The 25,254-nt window shown below is 41.7% G+C and overlaps 2 protein-coding genes across 4 annotated transcripts in view; one reads left to right on the top strand and one right to left on the bottom strand.

Moving 5' to 3' along the window:
• The first annotated feature begins 38 nt into the window (after positions 1–38).
• On the top strand, positions 39–6,587 carry GDE1 (glycerophosphodiester phosphodiesterase 1). Of its 3 annotated transcripts, none has more exons than XM_039390283.1 (6): positions 39–366; positions 1,513–1,684; positions 2,916–3,021; positions 3,713–3,805; positions 4,430–4,641; positions 5,041–6,587. In XM_039390283.1, the coding sequence occupies exons 2-6, from the start codon at positions 1,578–1,580 to the stop codon at positions 5,186–5,188; spliced, it is 666 nt and encodes a 221-aa protein (XP_039246217.1). In that variant the 5' UTR covers positions 39–366; positions 1,513–1,577; the 3' UTR covers positions 5,189–6,587. The 3 variants fall into 3 exon arrangements, with proteins under 3 accessions (XP_039246217.1, XP_039246211.1, XP_039246215.1); XM_039390277.1 differs by having other exon boundaries at positions 285–366; positions 1,561–1,684; XM_039390281.1 differs by lacking the exon at positions 39–366 and adding an exon at positions 406–611 and having other exon boundaries at positions 1,561–1,684.
• A 513-nt stretch (positions 6,588–7,100) lies between these two features.
• TMC5 (transmembrane channel like 5) overlaps positions 7,101–25,254 on the bottom strand; it is a 30,114-nt gene continuing 11,960 nt past the window's right edge. Inside the window, exons 3-24 of the mRNA XM_039390262.1 lie at positions 23,170–23,331; positions 22,456–22,640; positions 21,974–22,078; positions 21,494–21,586; positions 20,669–20,768; positions 19,997–20,087; positions 19,446–19,694; positions 19,131–19,282; positions 18,461–18,605; positions 17,784–17,939; positions 17,100–17,266; positions 16,405–16,483; positions 15,926–16,023; positions 14,121–14,216; positions 13,442–13,517; positions 12,475–12,608; positions 11,175–11,348; positions 10,130–10,208; positions 9,707–9,799; positions 8,520–8,621; positions 8,174–8,219; positions 7,101–7,615 (exon numbers count right to left, since the gene is read on the bottom strand). Of these exons, the coding sequence (XP_039246196.1) occupies positions 7,497–7,615; positions 8,174–8,219; positions 8,520–8,621; positions 9,707–9,799; positions 10,130–10,208; positions 11,175–11,348; positions 12,475–12,608; positions 13,442–13,517; positions 14,121–14,216; positions 15,926–16,023; positions 16,405–16,483; positions 17,100–17,266; positions 17,784–17,939; positions 18,461–18,605; positions 19,131–19,282; positions 19,446–19,694; positions 19,997–20,087; positions 20,669–20,768; positions 21,494–21,586; positions 21,974–22,078; positions 22,456–22,640; positions 23,170–23,243 (2,613 nt within the window). The 5' untranslated portion in view covers positions 23,244–23,331 and the 3' untranslated portion in view covers positions 7,101–7,496. The remainder of the gene's footprint in view (positions 7,616–8,173; positions 8,220–8,519; positions 8,622–9,706; positions 9,800–10,129; positions 10,209–11,174; positions 11,349–12,474; positions 12,609–13,441; positions 13,518–14,120; positions 14,217–15,925; positions 16,024–16,404; positions 16,484–17,099; positions 17,267–17,783; positions 17,940–18,460; positions 18,606–19,130; positions 19,283–19,445; positions 19,695–19,996; positions 20,088–20,668; positions 20,769–21,493; positions 21,587–21,973; positions 22,079–22,455; positions 22,641–23,169; positions 23,332–25,254) is intronic.

Here is a 25,254-nt window from a genome sequence, read left to right as displayed (position 1 = left end):
GCGCGGGGGCGTTGCCGTCGCCTGTGTTCTGAGGAGAGGCGGCGGCCGTGGGTCCGGCCCCGATCCCGACCCGATCCCGGCCCCGGCCCCGGCCCCGGCCCTGGCCCGGCCATGCTGTGCCACGGGGACGGCCTGCTGAGCTTCCTGACGGCGCTGCTGGTGGTGGTGCTGGCGCTGAGCCGCAGCCCGGCGCTGGCGTGCCTGCTGCCGGCCGGGCTGTACGTGGCGCTGCACCTCCTGTCGCTGGAGCCGCCGGCGGCCCGGAGCGCCCAGCGCGTCCTGCAGCCCCGCGGCACCGCCGCCCGCGTCGCGCACCGCGGCGGCGCCCACGACGCGCCCGAGAACACGCTGGGGGCCATCAGACAGGTCAGCGCGCCCGGGGGGCGGGCGGGGCCTGGGGCGCGGGGTGGAGTTGCGAGGCGGAGCTGCCAAACGGTCCGCGGGGCCTCGCGGAGCCCACATGGCCTGGTGGGTGAGCGGTGAAACTGGTGGGCAGCGATGAGATCTGGTGGATTGTGTTCGGTGATGCGACCCTCCTGCAGGGGCCAAGCCTCCCTCATCCTCAGTATTTCCCGATGTTCTTCCAGCATCCGCAGGAAGCTGTGTGGCTGGTCGGTCCTTCATCCCCAAGGGGATTCAGATAAGATCTGAGTCTTGTGGGAGCTGTTACAGCCTTGGTGCTGATGGATATTTCAACAGTACAGCAGTTATGAAATACTGTCTTTTGCTGATGTAGCAACAGCACACAGAGAGAGGACAGCAACTCGGATAGGCTGTGCTTTTTAAACCTCAAAGATCTGTAATGAGAATCCAGAGTTCTGGGAAACTCTGATACTGGGAGAACTTCACTGTGTGCAGCCCTGCCATGACTGACTGCTGCCCCACCTGCAGGGCATCAAGGCACAGCCAGGGCTCACAGTGTTCCTGAGAGGGTTACCTCTAGTGCCTACCTGGCATTTGTCCTTCTGGCGCATTGTACCTTTTCCCAGGAGGGTGTTTGGCTTTCGGAACAATTGGTCTTGATTGCACTTCACTCGAGTGTTTTCCTGAGGAGTCCCTGGGAAAGTGCCAGGGCAGAAGCAGGATATATGAAATGTTCTAAGGCAGCCTGGCTGCTTCTTCCTCAGAGAGGAGTGTTTGCTGTTATCCTGTAGATTTTGTAAATTGCAGGCATTTGCTTCCCTTCTTTTATAGAAAATGACATAAGGACTCCAGGGTTATTACATCAGAAGGTGTGAGCAGGATTCTTTTCTGCATTTTTATTCTGAAACAGTCCCAATCCCAACATTATCACTATGGTTTAAAATAGATTATATTTCTGTTGATCTATGAATGCTCTCACAATGGCTTGGATAAAACCTGCTTTGCTCTGCAGATGAAGCTTACTGAAAATAACATTATTATTTTATTATTTTTGTTTCCCAGAACACAAGCTAATTATAGCTGTGCCTATATCATATATACAAAGCTGTCTCTTGTGTATGTGATTTTTAAAATTTTTTTTTAAGGCAGCTGAGAATGGAGCAGCGGGTGTTGAGGTGGATGTTGAATTTACTGCAGATGGTGTTGCCATTCTAATGCACGATGATACAGTGGAAAGGACAACTGATGGGTCTGGAAGACTGTGTGACTTGACTTTTGATGAAATTAGGAAGCTTAATGCATCTGCCAAACACAGGCTACGGTAAATGATCTACTGCTATTCTGAAATTACAGTTTGAACAGTGAAAAATACCATTCTTGAGAAACAGAATTATTGATTTAATCTATCACTGATGAAACTTTTTGTAAATTTAAAACTCAGTCCCATATGTTACTTTGATTATAGAAGCATATGAGACTATATCTTCTTACCTATTGTTACAATAGAAACAGTGAAGAAGAGTCAACTGGCTTTCAAGGACAAAATTCCAAGGCATCTAATGTGAAACAGGTCAATCTCTACAAAAGCTTGTCCTAAATTGACTGCAGGACACTAAAGATGTGGGGAGATTCATGATATGTCAAAATTGGCTCAAGGAATTGCTTCAAAAATTAATTTTATTTGCTTATATTTCTTGACTGATTGTGCCTTGGGGATTCTAAGCATCATGTTTATACTGTTGAAAAGGAGCTAGACAGAATTTAGGTGTCTCACTGTGACCCCCATGGCTGATTAGGTCCTTCCCAGGGGCATGCAGGGGAAAATATTTTATACATTACTAAAAATTTGCTAACAGTGCAACTTCTGCAGTATTGTAAGTGAATCCATTTCAGAGGAAGAACTTGTAGTGTGTGGTCCTGAGACAGTGCATTAAGGAATTCCAGCCTCCTGTAAATGTGCCACCCGTGGGTTTGTTCCCCATTACTGGAAAGGTGATCACCTGAGCCACACAGAGAGAACTTCCACACGGGCAGTGACTGCTGAGCAGCTGTTGTTCACTGTCACCGTGTCAGGAATCCTTTACTGATGGGTGAAGCTGATTGTGCTGCATCCTCAGCTTGTCTTGCCTGTTCTGCCAGGATCTGTGTTTCTGGCTCAGGGCTGGGGAGCACAGTCAGAGCGGGAGGAAGGCAGCAGTTGGGACTGAATGCTTGTTTGTGGGAGTTGGGGAAGGAGGTGAAGAACTGAGGTTAGTGTTTGGATGCAGAACATGGGGCTGGTGAGCATCAGATTAGAACTTGAATTTGGAAGGATTTAATTGTGGGATTAATCAGTGAGATTCTGAGGGGAAAGGAGATGTGTACATATCCCTCCACATGTGCAGTCTATTACTGGGTGAGAGAGACACTGCTGACACTACTTGATCCCAGCTCTAGTGCTACTGTAGCAAACTGTGTTTAGGAAACAGCTCTGTGGTTGGGGGTATGTGTGCCTGTGTGCATATGTGCACGTGTATCTTGACTGCATTCCAGTGAGTTGTCCATTTCTACAGGAGCAAATTCCCAGGTGAAAAGGTACCAACCCTGAGAGAAGGTGTTGTGGAGTCCATGCGTCACAACCTTACAATCTACTTTGACGTCAAAGGCCATGCAGATCAGGTACCTTCCCTCACACCTTCTGTGGATTTCTAACCTGCTGTTGTGTTGGTCTCAAACTCATATGTCTGGTACACACCCTTCTTGAATATGGGCGGGACTGGGCCTGCTGTTTGTGTCATCCCCAAAGTTGTTCTGGGAAGCTGCAATTTAAAATTAGCACAAGATGTGTGTGAGTGTTAACGTTCAACTCATAGCACCACAGTGAAACAAAGCAAATTGAGTTTGCTGCCTGTGCTGGGGGGAGCCAGCACCTCATCCTCAGCCTTCAACAAGGGATCTGTAATTTGCATTACTGAAGGCAGATGCAGATGATCAGTCATTAACATTTTATGCAAATTAGAATTATTTTTTCTTTAGCACAGCAAAATATGGAAATACATTAATTTCCCTCTTGAACTAAACCCTGAGTAGTGTGTCAGAATTGTATCCACATTGTCTTTAAGGGTATTTCAAACACTGAGAATGTTGTAAACGGAATCACAAAGAGGACTTCTGTTGCAAAAAAAATCAAAATGTCATTTCTGTGTTACTGCTATAAGCAAGATGCTATTTTTCTTCTTCCCCCTTTCTATTTCAATCTTGCTACAGAAAACTGGAAAATGTTTTTAAAGGGCATTGTTCTAGAATGACTCTGCAGTGTAAATATGAGTGTATGTATAAATATAACATCTGTGCGTGTCTCTAATTGTAGGCAGTTGATGCCCTGAAACAACTCTACCTGGAATTTCCACAGCTGTATGACAGCAGTATAGTTTGTTCCTTCATGCCAGATGTTGTTTATAAGGTGATGTTTCCTAAAAGTTTATTTTGGATTTTTTTAGTCCTGCCTGGTAATTTCAGTGTGGTATAAAACTCCCAGTTCCAGGTTACTCTTGGGTCATTAAAATTGCCAAGACTTTTAAAAGCAAATGAAGCATAATGCATAATCTTATTAGATCAGTCTACTCATTAAAGGCACATGTGAATCCACTGTAAGTCCCTCCATTCTGAAAGCAATGCAGGAAAAAGTGTGTTGCCATTTCAGTTGGTGTATGGCCAGGTATCTGTGTGCAAGGTACCTGCTAAATAAACCTCTTATTTTGATGTAAACATACACTATTCTTAAAACTGTTTCCTAATTGTCATTTCCACTGCTACTTACTATGTATTTTATTCCAGTATATACATTGCATGACTGCTGTGTAATTTTTTTTTAACATAAGAGCAGGTGCTTACTCAGTATGTTTAAAAAAAAAAAATAAAATCTCATAAACAGCTTTCCAAAATAGTTACAAAAGGACCTGGAGGGGAAGGGGAGAAGGACTCTGGTAGAGCTGCAAACGCAAACTAGCACTTTGTATCTCAAAAACTGTATTTAATGCAGCTGGGCTTGTGGATGAATTCCAGTCTTTTCTCCTTGGTCTTGCAGATGAGACGAGCTGACAGAAAGGTTGTGACAGCACTTACACACCGGCCCTGGCACCTGAGTCACTTGGGAGATGGGACACGCCGTTTCCGTTCCTTCTGGAAACACTACTTGTATGTGGGGATGGATATCATTGTGGATTGGAGCCTACACAGTTTCTTGTGGCGACTGTGTGGGAATTCAGCTTTCCTCGTACAGAAAAATTTTGTTTCTCAGTAAGTGTTAAAGCTTGCTCATATACCAGGAGATGTTGCCATTCTATTATAGGGTGGAGTTAACGCAGTATGTGCTTATCAAAATGTTCCATTTAGTGTTGGGTAAGGTTCTTTTGATAGTTTCTTTACTCCATGCTATTTTATTATTTTAAGCCTCTGTCTTTTTAATCTGAATTTTTATCTTATGTTAGATTCTAAGTTTACTTTCAAAGAGGAGAACTGTTGCTTTTGCCTGTTTACAATAACAAAGCACAAAAAGATGATGTTGCAAAAGAGGACACGCTGTTGTTCTTGGTGCCGTACTGACGCAAGACTAAAACCCAGATGTAGCTTCAGCACTGTCTGCCTTCTCTCTGTGGTAGTGTCAACCTCCTCTTAGAATGTCTTCATCCCTTGCAGGGACTATGTAAGTCACTGGTCTTCAAAAGGAATTCACGTGGTTCCCTGGACAGTGAACACGTTTGCAGAGAAAAGCTACTTAGAAAACGTCCTTGAGTGCAGCTACATCACCGACAGCCTGGTGGAGGACTGTGACCCTCACTACTGACCCACCTTGCACTCCCTCCCCGTCCATTCACCATCCACAGGGCATCCGGCAGTGCCAATGGACCACTATAACAATGGTTCTGGGAAAAGGCAGAGCAGCGGTTTTTTTCTGCCTGTGGTCAAGCCTCAAATGTAGAAAAGCCTTCTGGGGCACTGGACAGAGCTGTGGTGCAGCCACACACAGTCTGAGGGAATTGCTGTAATGTGAAAGAATCGGATTTGACAAGCAAACTGGGCCAAACCTTGTCTGTGCAGGTGGCTTTATAATTCTCTGACTATTCCCTTGCTGTGTTTAAATTCTGGTTATAAATTCCTATTAGCAATTTTTGTTGTCAAAATTTAAAGTCATACCTTGATTTTAGTAATTTTAACAGCATGATCTAAAACTGTATAATAATTTGAGGTGGATTTATGGTGTCTTTAAGACATCTACATTGCTGTTCTTAAAACAGAACCTGAAAGTAATGGTGCCAAAATAGAGGGTGAGTATATTTCCCTCCCCTGCATGGAAAGATGGCTGTGCTGCATCCTGGCAAGGAAGAAAAAGCCACCTTTCCATGTGGAATGTGAAGGCTATAAGAATTAATAAATAAAACTTGTTTAGCTTCTTATCTTCCAGACTTTTTAAAAGAGCTAAGGGAGCATAGGAAACTCTTTCTTCTAATGACACAGCACATGAATGTATTTATTTTTAAAAGAAAGGTATATATGGAGTGCTGGTAAAAGGTAGAACAAATGGAGCTGACATGTCTTTTTAGTTCGCTTATTGTTTGCATGATTGAAGGGCACTCAAAGGGTTATGGAAACTGTAATCCAGATTTAACTTGAACTCCAAAGAGTCTGCAGTTACAATAAACAAGTATCTGAAAGCTCATGGGAAGGGTATTCTTTTTGAGCCATGCAGCAGTGCCTTGGTGTAAAATGTCAAAATTAGTGCAGATTCATGCTATGTTCTGCCAGGGATGATGGATTTTCTGGTTGTATCTTGAGCTACATACAAGCACAAAGAAGCACAAAGGAGGTGGTTTTCCTTGTCAGGAAGACAAGGACCTCTTCCATTCACGTCACTCGTCCACCCTGCACTGCAGAAGCAACAATCTCAGCCTTCTGGTGCACGTCCTATAGCACATGTGCATTATGTTCAGCTTCTGTCCAGCCACTTCAGTGAGTGCTGTAGCCTCTACTTGTTACTGCTGAGCCTGACAGGAGCTCCCCATGTGGCCACTGAAGGGCAAAAGACTTCACAGCAAATGGCCCTTGCTCCAAAGGTCCAGTTTTAGTTGTTGCTGGCACTGCTGAGTCACATCCTCAGTGCAAACACCAGGCCCACATCCAATACTCACAGCCAGACTCCACAGCTGTACACACAGGGAAACAATAAAATTGAATCTGGTCTTGCATTTTATGTGAAGTTTGTCCTTTTTTCTGTGCCTTTGGTGGCTGGTTTTGGGTTGTCTTTAGCCTAAATTACAAGCAAGAGGAAAAGATGTCCCTCATTTTTATGTCCAAAGCAATGAGGGAGGAATAAACCAGGCAGTAGTAGAAAATGGGCTAAACAAAACAAAACAATTATCATGATGGTAAAGTTGTGGCTCTGAATAAAAAGAAGCTGCATCGTGTCTCAGTCATGCACGGTAAAAAAATAAATCTCTGTTGTGTTACTTCCAATCAATCCTTTATGGGAAAAGATGTGAAAAATTTTAGTTTACAAGCAGTGGTTTTACAGAGATGAGAATTTTGATAAGTAGTCACTCTTAAGAGTTCCAGGAGCTTTTAACATTAAAGCTGCTTTTGAGTGACTGTAATAAACTGTAAAAATGGCACAGAAAAGTGAAAATGGAATGGAAGTTTAACCTCATTCACACAAATTATTTCCCAGCCATTACAATGTGAGTCATTAAAAACAAGTGCACTTTAATTTCCTTCTGTGTTTATTTAACCAATACTTCAGGTTTGGTTTAGATCAGATAAAAGCAGTTTAAACGATATAACTGATACAAAAATATTTTTAAACCATAACTTTTATTTACAATTAGGCACAAATTTCCTTATATTCAGTCAACAACAAGTGGCCAGCTGTGCAGGGAGTCTCACTGCATCGAGGTGACTGTCACCAGAGTACCACTGCTGCAAAACAAACCCATCACGCAGGATATTCCCTGTCATAACAAACTGCAGTTGGGATGCATTTTGTTCTATTTTTTGTCCCATTTAGAGGTAAAAAAATGTTTGAGTGATTCTTTCAGTCATTAGTGCAAAAGAATGTTGCTTTCTGCAGGACACCCATCAGTGGTACTGACTGTGCCTGCTCAGGGTTGAAAATATCCTTCATCATCGTCGTCGTCCCACTGAGCCGCTTCTCTGGCGCGCAGGGCGAGTGCCACGGCCTCGGACATGCCACTGCTGCTGGGCTGGGCTGGCTCCCCATCTGTCACCACAGAGGCAATGTTAACTGTGCTGACATGATGTAACCACCACCCCCATTAAAAAGCCCCGTGTTATTTAAGGGTCTCATCTGCCAAGTATTTGGAATGAAGGGACATGATTGTGTAAACCGGGAATAGCTCAAACTACCCGGCAAGATCCTGTAGCTTTTTTTATTCGGAACATGATGATATCCTAGGGACCCTACATCATTATTAACCTCTTCTGAGATCACACCAAGATGTGAAGTCTGTCTCTGAAGTGACTTAATGCTCTTGTCTGTGAGTGCTCCCATAATACAAAATGACTCCTTTGCCCAAGGAAATTCCACTTTCTGCTATACAGTCTTCAGAGGTCACCATCGACACCAGAACAAGCTACCAATAAACACATCCTATAAAAAATGTTCACCCCAGAAACCCAATCTTTTTGTTTTCTCTCTATACAAGATGCTAAAAGCTGTGTCCCTGACATCCAGCTGTTACACGCTGTATCTGTATGACAAACATTCCTACTGAGCTGAACTTCTGAGAGCTTTCTGTGTTTCATCTTTGTTGCTTACCTAGTGGGAAGTCAGTGCCACTCGAGATCCCAGCAGAATAGGGATACTGAAAACAAAATTCACAAGCAGGTTTAGGTCATGATTTCCCTCATGTGCCTGTTGTCTTCTATTTAAAAATATACCAGTTACCTGTAACAAAGCCATACTCTCCAGGTCTTAAGCAGGTTTGTGATTAGGAGTGTTCCAACAGCTATTCTGATTACACTTTTATACCTGCTCCAAATAATCTTTAAGGTTATTTCCATGCACACAGGATGGCCTCTTTGCTCCACATACACCCATTGTCTGTATCACACCCAGATTCTATATAAGGAAATCTAGCAGGTTTCCCTCTTGACCATCTCACCTCTGTGTAGGATGTGTTTTGGTTTCTGTCAAATGCCTCTGCTGGGTAGCCTGGCACTTGCTGGGCAGGTGTCCTGGATGGGTGGTGTGGAGAGGAGCTTCTCTGAAAGACAGAGTATTTGGCATTAGCAGTCTGTATTCTGGCTTCCAATCGTGACTTTATAGTCAGCAGTGCTCATACCCTTCTTTTAGGGAGTCTGCCTTTCTGTTAGGTCCACAATGAGATTATTCTGGCATCTCCTTTTGAAATCTGATCTTAACAACTACAAGAATATCCACACTTCATAGGCTACCAAACCCTCCTCTCAGGAGTCCCACTTGTGACACTGGACACGGCCACTGGTTGTTTGAAAATCCCCAGCACACAGAAAATGCCTCTTCAATTTCAGCTCCCCTCTTTACAGCCAATATTTACTTATATTGTCACACGTGTATTTATATTTAACAATAGATCAATATCAACTGTTATCCATATTTATTCATTTATTTTTATTTATATTATGACTTTAATGATGGCCGGTCGTACAGGGGGATTTGATTTTTTGGGAGGAAGGAGGGGAACCTACCAAAAACTTTTTCTCTGCTAGTATGTAGGTCAAGGACTTTTTACTCAACACAAATTAAAACACTAGACAGCACCTACATGTGTACATTTTTACACTAATTTGATTGGTCGGTGGGCATGACAGCCTTGAAAAATAAATTTAAGTTTAAATCAGATGTCTATTGATGTCATATGGGATTTAAAATGGGGTTATATCAAAGCACTCAGTTTTACCTCAGTTGAAAAAAACACAAACTATAAAACTCTGAGGAAATCCAGAGTCAGGGGAGGAAGGCAGCCTCATTCCCAGCCTAGGCAAGGTTCAAGTGTGGCTGAACCCTTTGTGATCATCAGTGCACACTTTAAGAATGTTTTCTTGCAGTTTCATAGCCATAAATTGTGGCTGGTGAGGGTAAGGACTTTTCTATATCCTTCCCAGGTTGAATTCCAGCCTGGAACAAATAGTTAGGGAACTTTCAGAATATCCTTTTGCTGTCTGGAGTTAACTAGTAATCAATCAGTTTGCATGAAATTTTAAGTACAGACACATCCTTACAGGGCAGCCCATTTGCAGGGCTGGAGGAGCCCCATGGAATCAGACCAAGCACGTAATTAAACAGCAGCACCTGAACAGGCAGACTGACCTGCTGGCCTCGTCCTCTCACTGCAGATGGATTTCGGTTTGCCCTTTGCAGTCTCCTTAGTTTTTCAAGTAAAAACATCTTGTCTTTTGCTGCCTGTGGTCAAAACATACTAGATCATTAGCTGGAATGGACTAATCATTCCTGAGAGGCTCAAGGCCTGTAAGTAACCACTGATGAGAATAACTCCTTTTATCCTAAAATAATCGGCCTACAGAGGGAGCTGCTGCAGCACATCTTGAAGATACAATTCTTTTGCAACAACTCTAGTTGTGAGTTAAATTTCTCTGCAAGTCCCATGAGGAAGGGCTCCCACCCTCCCTCGCAGTCATAGCCAAAACAGGTTACAGCTCCACAAAGCTGGATGAGACAATCGACAAAGAAGCCAAATTATAAAAAAAAGATACAACTGAAAGTCAAACTTACATTAATAATTTGCTTACGTAAGAGTTTGGTCATGGTTTTTCTTCCTTGTATTATTTGCCAGTAAAGATAAGTAATAATTCTAAACAAAACAAAAAAGTCCAATATATGAGCATTTCCTTCCAGTCATTGTCTAAACAGAAAATTATCCTGTTTATTTTAATCCATTAAAAGACATACATACACACATCTCTGCACACACACATACACACACACACATATATAAAGTAGATGTACACAATTACACAAGGAATGGCAAACACATGAAATTGCTTAAAACACTCTCTTGACAAAGACCCAAAGATCTAAGAACTTGTATAAAATATGAGAGGTACAATTAAGTAAGTCAGCAATACAAGGTGCATTTTGGATAACAAACAGGAACCTACTGCTGTTATCCAACCTTGTGTCATTTCCTTGGGCACGGGCCTGGACCTTAAATCACAATGTGGAACACTTACTGCTTCCAGGCCAGTCCTGGTCCCACTAGAGCGAGTGGGATCTTGTTTAATGGGAACAGATTTGGGCTCTCAGGTGCACAAGGACACACTGGAAATACCCAGCAGCACACCTATGACTTCAAACCCCATCAATGGGCACGTAGCTTAATGTGCACATACTGGTTTTCCCAAAATAATTGACTTCAACCAAGGTGACAGAATGTGAGTTCACCTGGGATTAGCTGGAAGGAGATTGCAACCCACCTACTACCATTGCCCCTATGGTGTGCACCTTGGACACCCTTCCAGCCCAAACAGGGAAAGGAAAAAAACAAAGGAAGCCCAAAAATAGGAGGCCTGAATAAGGGAGGCCCAAAATTCCCCTAACTCCACACAGGATTAGCTTGGAGCTGGTTTGTAAGGAGCTTTGGCATTCTAACATAATAGGAATAGGTTTCACAACTTCTTTATGTACTTCAAATACATGAATTTCCAACACATTAACTATTTCTGATGCTTTAAAATGCAGTTTGCAATTTTTTTTTTTTTTTATGAAGAAGGGCTATGTCATTGCCAGGTTTTTCCACTTTTCATTAGCAGGTACTTACAGTACAACGCTAGAGAGGATGAAGAAGAAAAGTTCACTTGTAATTAAGTTATGGTAGATCCACACAACCCATTCTGAGACAGTGTAATGTTCCAGTGTATGTATCCACTCAGACACTGCAGCATACATAGAAGACAAGCCTCTGAAAGGACCACATCCTTCTGAAGGTTTTAACCTGGAAGTGTGAAAAAAACAGCTACTTAAAAACTTCGCATACTAACCAGTGAACTTAGTCAATACTGTGATTTTGTACATCAAGATGCTCATCAGTTTGCTCTAGCCCTCTGTTCTCTTTGGGCTCTCAGGTACTTCCATGATCTGTGTTTCATTTTTAACTTGGGTCCCTCTCCAGCCACTAAATGCCCACCTGAGATGATGCAGTTGCTGCAGTGGATCAGTGCCAAGCCCTGTAAACACAATCTTGACCTCAATGTAACATGTCAATCACTGTAGCACAAGCTACAGCAAATTGAAAAAGTGGACTTTTTTCAAGTTTCACCACAGGGAACCATCCTTTCACCTTGCCTTCAGGGCCATGAGTCATTGCAGATTTTCAGTATCAACAGAATGTGCTGAGCTAAGGCAGCCCATTGCAAGAATTAGCATTATCAGGTAGACTGAAATAAGAAAGTGTTCTTTGCTTTGAAGCTGAACTACTCCAGACAGTCTGAAATTCCCCCTTGCCATCTGGAAATGTTTGCTCTGATAGATTTCATCCCACCTACTTTCATGTGTAGTCACTTGTCTTACTAAATATTGAAATCATGTTGCTGACAAGTCCAGGAAAAGGCTGCCCCTCCTTACTGTGGTCAGAGCAACATGCACAAAACCAAAGCAGCTTTAAAATACTGGTAGCACTGAGATGCATTATTACAGAGGTCAGCACTGCCTGCAAAAAGAGCCTCTGAAGTTCATAAATAATCCAGAAGTTGACCTCAATTGAGTTTTTTCAAGTGTTTCTCTGCTGCAGACCCAGTATGGCCTATAACATACATAAGTCCAGGAACTAAGAGTCAGTCACAGAAACTTTTGAGAAGGAGTTTGATACTACATTTAAATAGGAACCCAAAACTTCAACTTTGTTTCTCATCTCACTTTCTTATGGGACAAGCTACACAGCTACATTCTCCCAAGCTCACCCAGCATCTCTTGTTCTCAGAATACAGAACATCTCCTGAACATCTGAAACCTTCCATCAGCAATTAATATAGCTTTTCCTATGGAGAAATGCAGGTTCCTCTGCCTGGTATCAGGTCACACAGCATAATTTAGTAGGCTTGAGCACCAGTGATCTTCCATACCTCCAGACAGTGACTCCAATGACACACAGGACTCCAAGGAAGGAAGGGCAAAACAGCAGGAACATGAAGGATGTTGTCATTTGAGCAGTTCTCCAGACTTTGCGAGGGGGTTGGCAATTCCTCATCAGACTGACCTTTAAAGAGATGAAGGTACTCTTGGAATGGTGTTACCTGCCACTTCAACTCAGCTTAAGTCAATCCCACTGAAATTTCTGGAACAGCATCTATCAAAAGTTTCCAAGAATTTCTTTTATATTAATTTGATAGACACTCTGTAGTTTTAGAAAACTTCAAGAATATAGTCTTTAAATAGCAAGCAGCAAAATGAGGTTCTGATGGGTCCTTCAGGACTCTGTTGGGTAGAATTTGCTTTTGCAGCATATGCAAACCCTTGGTTCAGAGGAGTTTGAATCCATCTTTCTACCTACAGCTTTGTTCTTCTACATTCAATGCTACAAACTGCTTAATGATCCAGCAGACAACTTATCACCTCATCATAATACTGAGACAACTCTGAAAAGAAGAAATTTCCACCATGATCTTTAGCTGAATCACCCTGCTTACACTTAGATACCTTGGCAGAGGGGCATTGCTGGGGAGTAAAATGGGAGGGCAAAGTCACAGCCACAGGCTGTCTATACTGACACATGCACTTGTCCACTGTTAATTCCTCAGCCTTTAATTTTACTACTTTATCTTCTCCCCTCTCCAACTGTGCTCTTAACTCCTCCTATAACCCTTCCAACACCTTTTTCCCCTCTCAGATTTCACGGATTTGTAACTCAAGGGCATGCATCTAACTAGTCTTCCTTTAAAGCAAATCCCACCCTCCAAAGCCCAACCAACCAAACTGCTCCCCTAAATGCAAAACCCCACAGCCTCAACCAAAAGCAGCACTTAACACAATAAATTCTGCCCAGATTTCAAACAGTGAAAGTTTATTATGAATACATACGAAGTTTGTTACCTTTTTCACACAAAATACTATAAAAAATGCTATCATCTGGATACCAGGCAGCAGAGGTGAGAACAGGATACCGATCCTACAAGAAGGGATTTATAGAGGAAAAAGTTACATCTTCACTGTTCACCACACAACTCTCCATGCACTGAAGGCAAAAAAAAATATCACAGTAACTTCACATACAGATAGTGTTGGATTATTTGGAAATGTGACTATGTTAACCTTGATCCTGTAACAGTTAGTCCACCTTGGAAAATATGCAACTTCAAACATACATATCTATGCACAGATTTGCAAAACTCTCTTATAATTGGAGTAACATACTCATTCTTAGAAATAAGGCATCTTTTCCAGGCTTTAGTACCGAAACTATTTCAACAGGAACATCATTCCAGTGGGGAAGTAAACAAAATTCCAGGATATTCCTGCAGCAACCTATTGGATTTCTTCCAGACTAGGTGGCCACTGGATAAACTACTGACTGAAGTTATTGTTATTACCCACAGAATTATAAATAAAACTGGCAAGTTGCAATCCTTCCCAAAGGTACTTAATAGGTCACCTCTCAAGAACTTATCTTGTTTTTCCCCCATGATGGGAAGCACCCAGAAATGTCAGAATAAGAATGTTCCATGCTATTTCTAAGTGCAAATGAAGTTTTGCCTGTAAATGTAACACTTACCAGGTCAAGGTCTGTGCATAGATCAAATCTAAAACATTTCGTCCGATATCAAATTCTGGCTGCCCCAGGCTCACGCAGACTGTAGTTCCAATAATTCTGCAAGGGGAAACCAAAAGCTACAGCACAATAGCATTTGCTAAGTGACAAAGCCCTCTGTAGAAATCTCTGCAAAAGACCTCCTGAATACAAGCATCAGTGACAAATTATTTAGGGGCTGCATTAATGTCATGCAAAGCGGCCACAGCTCGTTCAGTACACAACACATAAAAAGTGAAACAGAATTTGGCAAAAGTGAATTCCCATAACACACAGCAGGGGTGAAATAAGATCTAGGATATTTTTCATGCAACTAAAAAGACAACAAACAAGGGTTTGTTACTGTATCAGTAAATATATCTACTAACGTAACTATTTCTTATTTACTTTAAGCACAAGTATGTTTGTGCTTAAGCAGCCGAAATGTCAAGTTGCCTCGGTACAAAACTGTAACAGCTTTTCAGGTCCTGAGTCCTGAGAATTTCCAGCCTCAATCAGAAAAAAAAGAGTCTTGTAGTCTGATATTCTTCAGATATATGTGAAGTATATCCTGTTTCAAACTCACTGAGGTTGCAAGTAGCTGAGACAAACACAGGTAAGCAAGTACTAAGAAGATTCCTACTGAGGACCAATAATTGCTTTTTATCACCTCATTTTTCCTGAGGTGGGGAGGTTCAGTTTCTGCTTGTTGTAGCAAGAACAATAACAATTTTGGTAATTATTCCATCTTGCCTTGAATACACACCTTGGTACCACTTTATCAACTGCATGATCAACAGCGTTTCAGGGCTGGGTTTTCAGGTTACTCTGAACACATATAATTAAATACAGGCAATTGTACTTTTAACCTTTCACAGTTCTAAGTCAGGTGCTTTTGACCAGCTTAGGGGAGGCCATTTGTCAGAGCTGGCACTGCAGTTTTGTTTCTGTGACCTTTTGCTAGGAGGTAGTTTCCTATCTGAACACAAGAACGGGAAGATTAAAGCACACTGGCAAGAGCTGTGGAGGAAAAGTCTTCAAAGCCTTCTCAACATTGTTAACTTTTTGTTAAATTAATACAAAACAAAGTCTTACCTTGTAAACCAGTCCTGTTCACACCATGGGCAAAGAGCAAACAATGGATCTCCTACGTAAATAGGATCAGGAACCTGAATGCTCTGGAGAGCTGGCAAACACTTAAATACTCTGCTGCCTAAGCCCTAAGTAATGTTTGGCAATAGAAAGGTTCACACAGCAGATGTCAGAAGTAAATGACTTTTTCCTTACATGCTGAGCTGTATTCACATTCAGTCAAAAATATTTCTCACTTACCATGCTGCAGACCTCTACACTTGAGTCATATTACACCCCTAAGAAGACTGACTAAAATCAGATTTTATGGACACTCTGTAGTGACATAACTGAGAGGGGAAAAAACTATAGGGAGTCAAAAAAAGGAAAGGCAGCAGTATGCCCGTGGAGAAAACATGGTTTTCTGCTTGACGCACTTGGTTCTTTGTCACCCCACATTCAGGAGATCCCTGAGAGTACCATGTAGTGTTTACACCTCCAAAGGGAAAAAGGACACATTGGGAGAGTAGAATGCCACACACACTGACCTCCTGCTAAGGAGGAGCTGCAATATATACAGGGCATCTACACAGAGAGACAATCAAGGGAGCTTCAGTGGTGCCACAGCCATGCTTCTGCTGGACTTTTCTCATGCTGGAGAAAAACAGACCGTGTCTTTGGGTAACGAATAAAAACAAGATTAGAAATGCAGTACTCACCTTCGTAAAAACTCTCCAAAGAAAGAGCCAAGCAAACAAAATATGAAGTCAACCAGAACAAGACGATAGATATCCTGGCCAACCAGAGTTTCCCAGCACTTTAGGAAGCAGAAGAAAAAAAAAAAAAAAGACAAAACAACAAACATACCGAGAAGTCAGAAATCATGCGATTCTAAAATTGTTCCCAAATGCTGAAACTTGATCAAAGATCTGAAATCTTGATCAAATATATGCTAACAGCCTGACTAATCATAGTTGAGTTCTCACTGAACAATACTGCCAACCAGCTGAGACCTGAGCTGGGTCATTCATTTTTTCCTACAGTTCATTTCTCCAAATTTCCTAATAAAAAATATTGGAGCGGCAAACTCAGCTTTCCAAGACACCACGTGTACTTCTCTTTGCTGAAGCAAATATCTTATCAAGGTGGTTCCTAAACTGGCACTGTAAGTCAAAGATTTGTATTTTTGAAACTTTACCTGTGACTCTGAGGCAGACACAATGTTAAGCCAGTAGTAGCACAGTATTCCAACAATAGAGATTTTCAGGATGATATTTCTGTAAAGAAAAAGTAACAGTAACTGCACCAACAGCTGGTCCATAAGCTCACTGGAGGGAATGATGGCAGGATGACCATTGGTTACATTTTAAAACCTGCCAGGACCAACAGGAGCTCTCCTGGGAGCTCGAGTGTGCCATTGTTCTATTGTCCTGGCAGGAGGGGAGCTGGGCATGACAACCTTGGCACAAGCTGAACAGGCTGGGGGTGTGGGCTCCCCAGGGGAGGAAGGTCTGAGGGACACCAGGGGTTATGCAGTGTTAATTCCAGGTATCTGTTTTTAAGTGAAACGACCTCAGTCCTCTCTCCACTTCCTTTCCTTTCCTGGGAAGGGGCCAACAGTCCAGGGGCCATCTAGGGGTGCTACAAACAAAACTAAGCCCAGTGTCACAGTGCACCTGAGAGGGAAACCATTCCTCATGCAGAGATGTAACACTCCAGAAGGCTCATGGAAGACAAACAAATCATGAAGAGATGAGTGCACAGAAGCCTTTGGAGAAGATGAATTCTCTCCCATAGCTCCCTGCTGCCCACCACACCATCCAGGCACAGCTTTGCATCAGAGAGTCAGACAACTTCAGGCAAAAAGCACTAAGAGGTGGTAGCAACAAATACCTGGCAATAGTGACATATATCTGCTGTCCAGGAGTCTGAAACCTCTCCATGCGTCCAAGCCAGGAGTAGAAGAATGGGGTGAATGTGTTGAGGAGAGTTGCAACCAGAGGTAGCACCAACATGGCAGCTTGGCTCTCTAGGTCATTGTCACGCCCTTTCACAAACAGCTTAGAGAGGGGAAAAAAACCACAGTCAAACAACCCCAACTTAGAGCCTTAACCAAAATGCTGCCTCAGGGTGTGTCCACAGGGAAGACACCTGGCACACCTCCCTGTATGTTTATATTCCCTGTATGTTTATGGGCCCATGACCTGCAGCACAGTGACCTTCTCCCCTTCTCCCGCACTACGTGGTACTGAGGGTGGGAGCCCCAGCTCAAATGCAGCTCCTAGGAAAGAAGAGGCAGGTCTTGCTACTTTTTTCCAGGTCACCAGCTGCACTATCCCTAAGCTAACCATGGGCCCAGGCAAGCAGCTGCTGGAGAGAGGGGGCAGATTTCCTCAGACCCCTCAGGTCCCACCCTCTTGCCATAGTCCCCAGTGGTGCAAGGCCTTTGTAAACCAGCGTTTTAGGTCCAGCAGAATTTGTGTCTGCACTGAGAGGAACAACTGCTCTGCTTCTCTTGGTAGTGAACAGCACTGAGTGTAAGATACACATGTGGAAAACTGAAAAATCTGTCCTTACCTCAAGGTTATTGATGGAGAGGAAGTAAACACCAGCACAAGCAGCTACTGCTGTTCCCAGAGAAGCAAACCAGGAAAGAAGATGAACACCAATACGAACAATTCTCTGTGTCACAGAAAAATTTACAGCTTCTCTGTTTACTCCAGTGAGGTGTTCCTGCAAGGAAACAATTCCTAATAAAGAATTTCTTAGCCAACACCATAAGGCAACACTTGTTTCAAGTAACTCCTTGAGAAACTGAATGAAAAAGATTATTTCTCTAGATGGGCACAGTGATGTCCTAGGAACATTTACTGGACAGCTTTGTGTTCCTACCCTAAAAGTTGTGTCTCACAGATAACATTACCAGCCTCCCTTCTGTCTACAAAATGGTTAAATTGCAGGAAGGAAAAAAACGGCAGAAATGTTCTGTTTGGCAAATATTTAATAGCCACAGAGATTCATTCAGAAGGATACAAATATTTATATGCAGCTTAAAGAGAAAAGGGAAACAAGTAGCTAAGACAACTCCAGGAGCTTAAACCAAATGAAACTTAACAGTCAGGAAGACGTAAGTCTCTTAGGCACAGGACTAGCCTGCTTGTGTCACTCTGCCAGAGGTTTGTAAGTGCACACACAAATAAGTCTCTGGCAGAATGACTCATGCAGGTTAGCTTTGTACCTCCTGTGTTTCGTACCTTTATTTGTGTGCTGAGATTCTTTTGTTTCAGCTTCACAGCTTTTTCATTAGTTATATTGAAGTCCCAAGCGCAGAGCAGTTTGCTGGCATTCACAGAGTATGCCTGAGGGTTAACAAAGTTCCTGGTGAAGGAGTTTGCCATGCTGCAATGAAAATTGAATTTGTGAGATGCATCATGGGAAACACATCGAGTCTGCAGGGCAAAGAGGGAGATAAGGGAAATTTGTCAATTTTCCCATCCTGTCCCAAGGCTACTACCTGTATCAGAGCGTGTCACATAAGACAATGTGGAAAATAAACTTTAATGTAAGAAAAAAACTTTCATATTTCCTTCTCCCAGTAGTTGCTGATGATCTTTACCTCTGGAAGGCCATCATCAATAAGGGACTATATTAGGTGCAACAGCTTACAAAGGGTTACTTTGGTTTCAACTGGGATTCTCTGCATGTTCCTTACTATTTTGCAGTTATTTTTAATTTCTCTAATAAAGGTTTGATTTCTGGAGACTGTCTTTCGATCAGAAACTTCTACTTTATACCCGGAAATGAGGACTTGCAGAAACACACTCAGGTAATTATTACTGCTAACTGCTGACAAGGTGGGGGGGTTTTGTTGTTTGGGTTTTTTCCTCTTAATATAAGGGAAATAAGAATTCACAGTTAGTTTACCTAAACAACAAGATAAGAAAACAGATGACAAAATGTACTCCAACAGTGAAAATATAGGCCAGCTGCATGTTGTAAGATGGACCGTTCTTTATTTTACTGATTGTAGCATTGGTGTAAAAGCCATAGTAGAGTACTGTTTGTTGAAAATAGCCCTGAAAAGACAAGGACATTATTCAGAATGTTTGCTACCACTTCCATGTGGTGGAAAGTATCATCATCTGAAGCCAAATTAACAGAAGTGGGAGCTGTCCCCTTGTCTACCGTGAAATCACAAGCGTGATTGAACTTACATTTAGATCAAATTTGAATACTTACAGCTCCAGTGAGCAGCTCCAGACCCGTGAATGAAAGGTTATTTGGTTCTGCTGCAAGAAACTGAGGAACTGCGATGAAGCCGAAGTTTATGAGGAATGAGAAGATGTTAAAATTTAGCAGCCACTTCAAGAAAATAAAATAAGAAAGAACACTCGTTCCAAACTCAGCACCAATGATCTTCAGAGTCTTGTGCCACACCCGCAGCAGGTGAAAATGTTCTGAAATGGTGTTTCCAAACCGCCGAAACGACTGAAGTGCAAAAGAGGAGAGAGATGAATCTCAGCAAGCAAACAGGATGCAATTTCACATAATAAAGCCTCACGTTTTTTACAGTTTCATTCATACAGTTAAGAACAGATCTGCCCCACTCCACGCACCATAAGACGCTTAACTGGGGTTCCTAAGTGCTCCCATAATGCACTAACGACCACTGCAGCAATTAACTGGCTCGTTGGTAAGTAGCAAGACCCCAGATTCCTCTGGAGACAGTGGTAGCATTGGAGCTAAAGTGGTTTGCTCTGCTGTGACTGGCAGAAGTTTCTGACACTTACCACTGCTGTGTCCTGCAGACACTGTGTACAGCAGGAAAGGTGAGTACCACGGTGCCTTGACTTTTCTGTTATTTCTTTAAGAACTTTATTTCTGTGGAAGAGCAGGGCAAGGGGTGACAAGCATTATAGTGTGAGTTGTAATTGAAACAGGAAGCCAAAGAAGATTCTGCAAATGAAGTTTCACTCATGTGCACATGAACAGAATTAACAAAACATGAAGATGTTCTTGCTGGTTCTTTTTATATCAGCTGATACCCTGGCTCTTGTCCATGCTATGACAGCATGTTTTAACCCCTCCACTAACTAACATTGGGAACAAAATTTAACTATATTTTGTGAGGAGACAAAAGGATGGTTGAGACTATGCAGTCTCTTCTCCATTTTCAATGGCCAACATCCAGGTGTCCTTCAAAAAGAAATCTGAAGTCATCATTCATAACCAAATCTCAAGATCTCGATATTCTGTATTATATTACCACAGAGATTCTTCTCATCTCCATCGTTAAATCATTTCCCTTGTGAGATGTTAATTTTTTTAAAGTGCATTAAAAAATTCTTAGTCATAAAGTGACAAACCAAATCTGAGCAGATGGCAAATCCCCATACTTGAGAGCTAGATGTTGCTAGAAGTATAATGTTTGTAAAACTAAACGGATAAACTTATATTTTTACCTGATCTCTCTCTTTTTTTTCATGGTCCCTGGCATCTTCTGGATTGCCTTAATCCTTTCACTGGTGGACATATTTGCAAGGCTTCCAATTAAATCTTTCTCTGCATCAAACCCGTGAAAAAACAAAATTTTGGGATACTAATACAGTAATTTTTATACACAACCTGAAACGAATATAACAGCATCCCCCATTTTCACTGCTACCAAGGTGTGGCAAGTCCTGAGACTTAAAAATATTGTCCAGAATATCTTCAGCTCCACCAGTACTCTAATACAGATGCAAGCAAGTACTACAATAAAGTTCATACAAAGAGCTGCAATACCAAGGAAAATAAAACACTGACAAACTTCAAGATTCTGGTCTATTGCTTGAGCACTGTTTGATAGTTACACTTCCATGATGCTACATATTGACTTGAAAGCTAAATTTTTGTTTTATTTATTCTATAATTTTAGTTGATGTTACTGCCCAAACTTAGCACTACCTATGCAATAGACAGAACTGCATTACTTGACAACAAGGCTGTTTTCCCATAGTTGAAATTTGATGCTAATTCTAAACACAGTGGCTGAAAACAATCAATTAGCTGTTCAAACAAATTCTGATAAAGAGCTACAATTCACATTCATGCTGCACCACGCTTCATTTGTCATGGGATTCGAGCGTGTTAGCAGAGCATAAAATATTAATCACTGGTGTTAACACAAACCAAGTTGTCCCCGTAACCACAGACAGACTGTGCAGGCAATTCTGGCAATAAACTAAGAACAGTATCGATCACTCCATCCTTGTACAAGATCCTGAACCACTTATCTGAACTCCTACCTTCACTGCCCACTGGATCTGTTCCAAACATGCTGGAGGAAGTCAGAAAGGCCTCATCAGGTGGTCTTCTGTTCCGTCTCCGAACAAAGCTGTCTAAACAACATGCACTCTTTAGTAAGCCCAGATAGTCCTGACAAACTGACTTAAGAAATTCAAATTTCACTTCCACAGAAACAAGTTAAAAGATTATTCTTCAAACTCACTACCTACATGCAAACAGATACTCCCCCACTCACTTCTTTCCTGGTCATGCAGATACATGTGGGAAAAGAGAAATGTCCACGTTCATTATTGAAGATTTTCTTCCTAGAAACAGGGCCTTTCTTTAAAAATCTTTCAACTGACTTCAGGGGGATTGTTTTAGAATCACACTCAGTCAGGCTGAGTATGTTACATGTACCAGACTCCCATTTCCCTGGGACCAAAATGCAGCTGCTCTCTCCACCTTCCTTCATCCAATTATTTAAACACAATCCTTACCTTCCGATCCACTGGAAATTCTGTGGGTATAGGGATAATCCAGCTGATGGAAGGTAGAAGCTGGGGTGTATGCCAGGTCTGGCTCAGGCTCAAAGGAAAGATTGTCTGTGGAAGGGAATCAGAATCACACAGAAACTTGTTTACTGCTGTGGATTATTTATGGACACAGAACACCAGCCCTGTGATCAAGTACAGCTCTACTGCAAACACAACAACCTATTCCCTTAACAAAACTCCCAGATCTCACTCCAATGTCCATTCTAGTACTCAACAATACAAGACAGTATTTACTGATCCGTTAATACAACACGCAGTCCATGGATCTGTTAACATAACACCTGAATTGCTTTAAGAAGATTTAAAAAAGGGCAAAAAATACATAGAGAGTTGAGCTTTGCAGAGCTGCAGGACTCCCTCGGGACAGAGCAAGCTGTTATTTGTTCCAGTGTTTCTGTAAGCTGCTCACATGAGAAATTACATACCTGTGAAATTTCCATTTGGATTCCTGCTTGGTAAATCCTCTCTGTGTTCAGAGCCAGGTCTCATGGAGCCCATTGGTATGGCCACAGGGTAGTTCTGCTCTCTTCCACTGCGCTCTCCATAGGAACCACGAAGTGAAGGATCATCAGGGGTTTGGTGAGAGAAGGGATTGTTCTGAGAACTTCCCCTGTGTAAGCAATAAAAAAGAAAACCCTGACTGTCACAAAAACACTCAATAGATATCCTTAATAATTTGCTACCTATTATCATCAAATTTGAGTTCTTTGTAAACCAAACTCTGATACTGAGATGTATTTTGTAAATCTGATTTGGTGATCAACTGAATTAGAAAAGCTAATACTTTTCTCCACGTGAAGTTAGCTTAGACTCTGCCTAAATAGGAATAACTGCCTGGAAAACAAGAATATCCCAGGTTACAGTATATTGTGAAAATTACTGGAACTAAAAAGTATCTATGATACTATGCCATAAATACATTTTACTGAAATTCATCCAACATGTAAAAAGTAAAACACCATTTCCCTTGAATGCTGCCTTCCTGGTAACAGCTTTAAAAATTTGTGTCTGAGAATGAAAGCATAAAGGAAGGACTAAAATAAATCCACAAATTAAAACTCTGGGGGAGAAGTTTCTCGTGCATATGAGTAATTTAATTTCTTATGGCACAGTCACACAGCAAAATTAAATAAACTCACCTTCTATCAATTTCCAATGTCTCTGAGAAGTAGTAGTCTGGATTTTCAAAGCCTTCATTGTAATGATAAGACATGACAAGTCCTTTGTTTGGAGGATGAAATCTTCCCCTTTTTTGTCTCTACTGCTTCATTAATATGTTAATGGGAAGACTGATTACAGACCTGATTAAAAAACAGATGCACGTACATAAAAAATTAAAAGGAAGGAACTCCATTTTAGCAACTCAGAAGATTCTGCCATCCCACTAACAAACAACATGAAAGAAAATAAATCAGAAGTGGTTGTACCTTCATGCTATTTACCATCAGGAAATTGGAGTCCACCAGAAGTTGCAAGTAAAATGGGAATATTTCTCTATAATAAGCTCTCTATAAAACTAAGGAACTGGAGTGCCACTGATGTTTTCCCCAACACTGAAAATTCAGCCAGGTTTTAGAAGCATGTCAAAGCAATAGGAAGAAAAAATAAGTTCTCTTTCCTTCTTAAACAGGGAAAGCCAAAACCACAAATTTCTCCAAAAAATTTACTACATTTCCAAAACCAAAGAGGAGGAGAAGCCTGCCCTCCTACTTACTAGTAGTGCATCTCTAAGCCTTAGTTGTGAACAAGGGACCCATTGGACCACTGCTATGTATGGAGCTGACAATATTTAGACTCATTCTTAATGAGGGCTCTTCTAATGGTTTAATGTCTCGATCCTGTAAATAGGCTGATTTTGGATTCTTACAGAGTGCTCCATTTTAGTCTTACACAAACCAGACTTGGTCAGAGTTTAACAAATGGAAGCCCAGATAAGCCGGTGAGAAGGGAATGTTACATTAGAAAAACAGAATCCAAATTAAACGGGCAGTTCTTGCAACTAATCAAAAATGATACTCAGAATAAAAAAGGAAGCAATTTTTAGCATTAGTTCTTAAAGGCACCATGCCAAGTTTCATCAGGTGGCAGAGCTATTCCACAGCAGGGAAGGAAAAAATAAACGAAAAAGGGCACATCTGGCAAAACCCATCAGAAGCTATTTTTATTTCGGCTCCATTCCTAGAAAAACAGAGCAGAATCTCATTTCACAGTACAGTCTCTACCAACTTCTCTATTTGCAGTGGATTTTATTTGTGATTTTTATTACAGCAAAGGAAGTATCACATGAAAAGTATCTTCAAACTGGATAATTATACAGTGTCTAGTTCCCGAAGCCTTGTCAAAATCTTCTTGTTCTGCCAAAAGAAGCTCTTAAATTACTATTATGTCATTTGCACGCCTAAAGATCTTGGAACACAGTCTAAAATCCTGCAGTGTGACATAGCTGTAAAACACTGCCCAGGTTCTGCACACTGACTGGCAAGGAGATACACACATAAACACAAGTGATTGATTGAATTCAAAGTCCTGCATTTTAATCAGAACACTGACTACATTTTGATTACAGCCTGATGAATCATGCTGTGACACCCATGGATTCAGCACACTCAGTAAAAATGCACATGGGGCACTGTGAATCTGTGGTGCATCACCCCTGCCTTCTGTAAACAATGGGGTGTGGTTACTGCCAATAAGAAACCATAAACACAGTCTCTCCTAGGTGAAACTTCTGTTTTTTCAGGCAACAACTCCACACCTACAGAGACAGAGTGAGATTCTCAGGAATGCAGAAAAGTAATTAGCAGAGCCCCCTCTCCTCATCTCCAAAGAAAACCAATGAACACCCAAGGAATCCAAGGCTCTGATATAAAAGTCATGAGAAGTTTAAATCTCCTGAGAGGTAGCTTTTCTTTGACAGGAACCATTTAGCTCTTGGTGATCTTTTGAGAACTTGCTTAGAATATATCTGAACTTTTATACAAACTCTTCAGGCATTTGTACATTGTGTCCTTATGCTCCATTTTAATGCACGGAAACAATTCTCAAAAAAGATAATCGTGGACTTCTGCAAAGCCTTGCTTGGAAAACTAAACATCCCCTATAAGAGTGGTTTACATTTCAAACTGCAATGAAAAGCTAAAGAGGAAAAAATTACTTTCTCAGGGGAAGAAAGCTCTGAGAGAATTCCCTTTGAAGAGTGTGCAAAATTACATTTTTCTGGTTTT

The sequence above is a fragment of the Pipra filicauda genome, unplaced genomic scaffold (genome assembly GCF_003945595.2).
Source record: "Pipra filicauda isolate LSUMZ 115617 unplaced genomic scaffold, ASM394559v2 scaffold127_size2900866_pilon, whole genome shotgun sequence".
Taxonomy (NCBI): Eukaryota; Metazoa; Chordata; class Aves; order Passeriformes; family Pipridae; genus Pipra; species Pipra filicauda.
Note: the sequence above shows the minus strand (reverse complement) of the source record. Positions and strands in the feature narration are given on the sequence as shown.

Coding starts and splice junctions, on each gene's coding strand:
- GDE1 (XM_039390283.1), top strand. CDS start 1,578: ATGCACGATGATACAGTGGAAAGGACAACTGATGGGTCTGGAAGACTG. Junction 3,022..3,712: donor TCAAAGGCCATGCAGATCAG/GTACCTTCCCTC, acceptor CTCTAATTGTAG/GCAGTTGATGCCCTGAAACA. Junction 4,642..5,040: donor CAGAAAAATTTTGTTTCTCA/GTAAGTGTTAAA, acceptor CATCCCTTGCAG/GGACTATGTAAGTCACTGGT.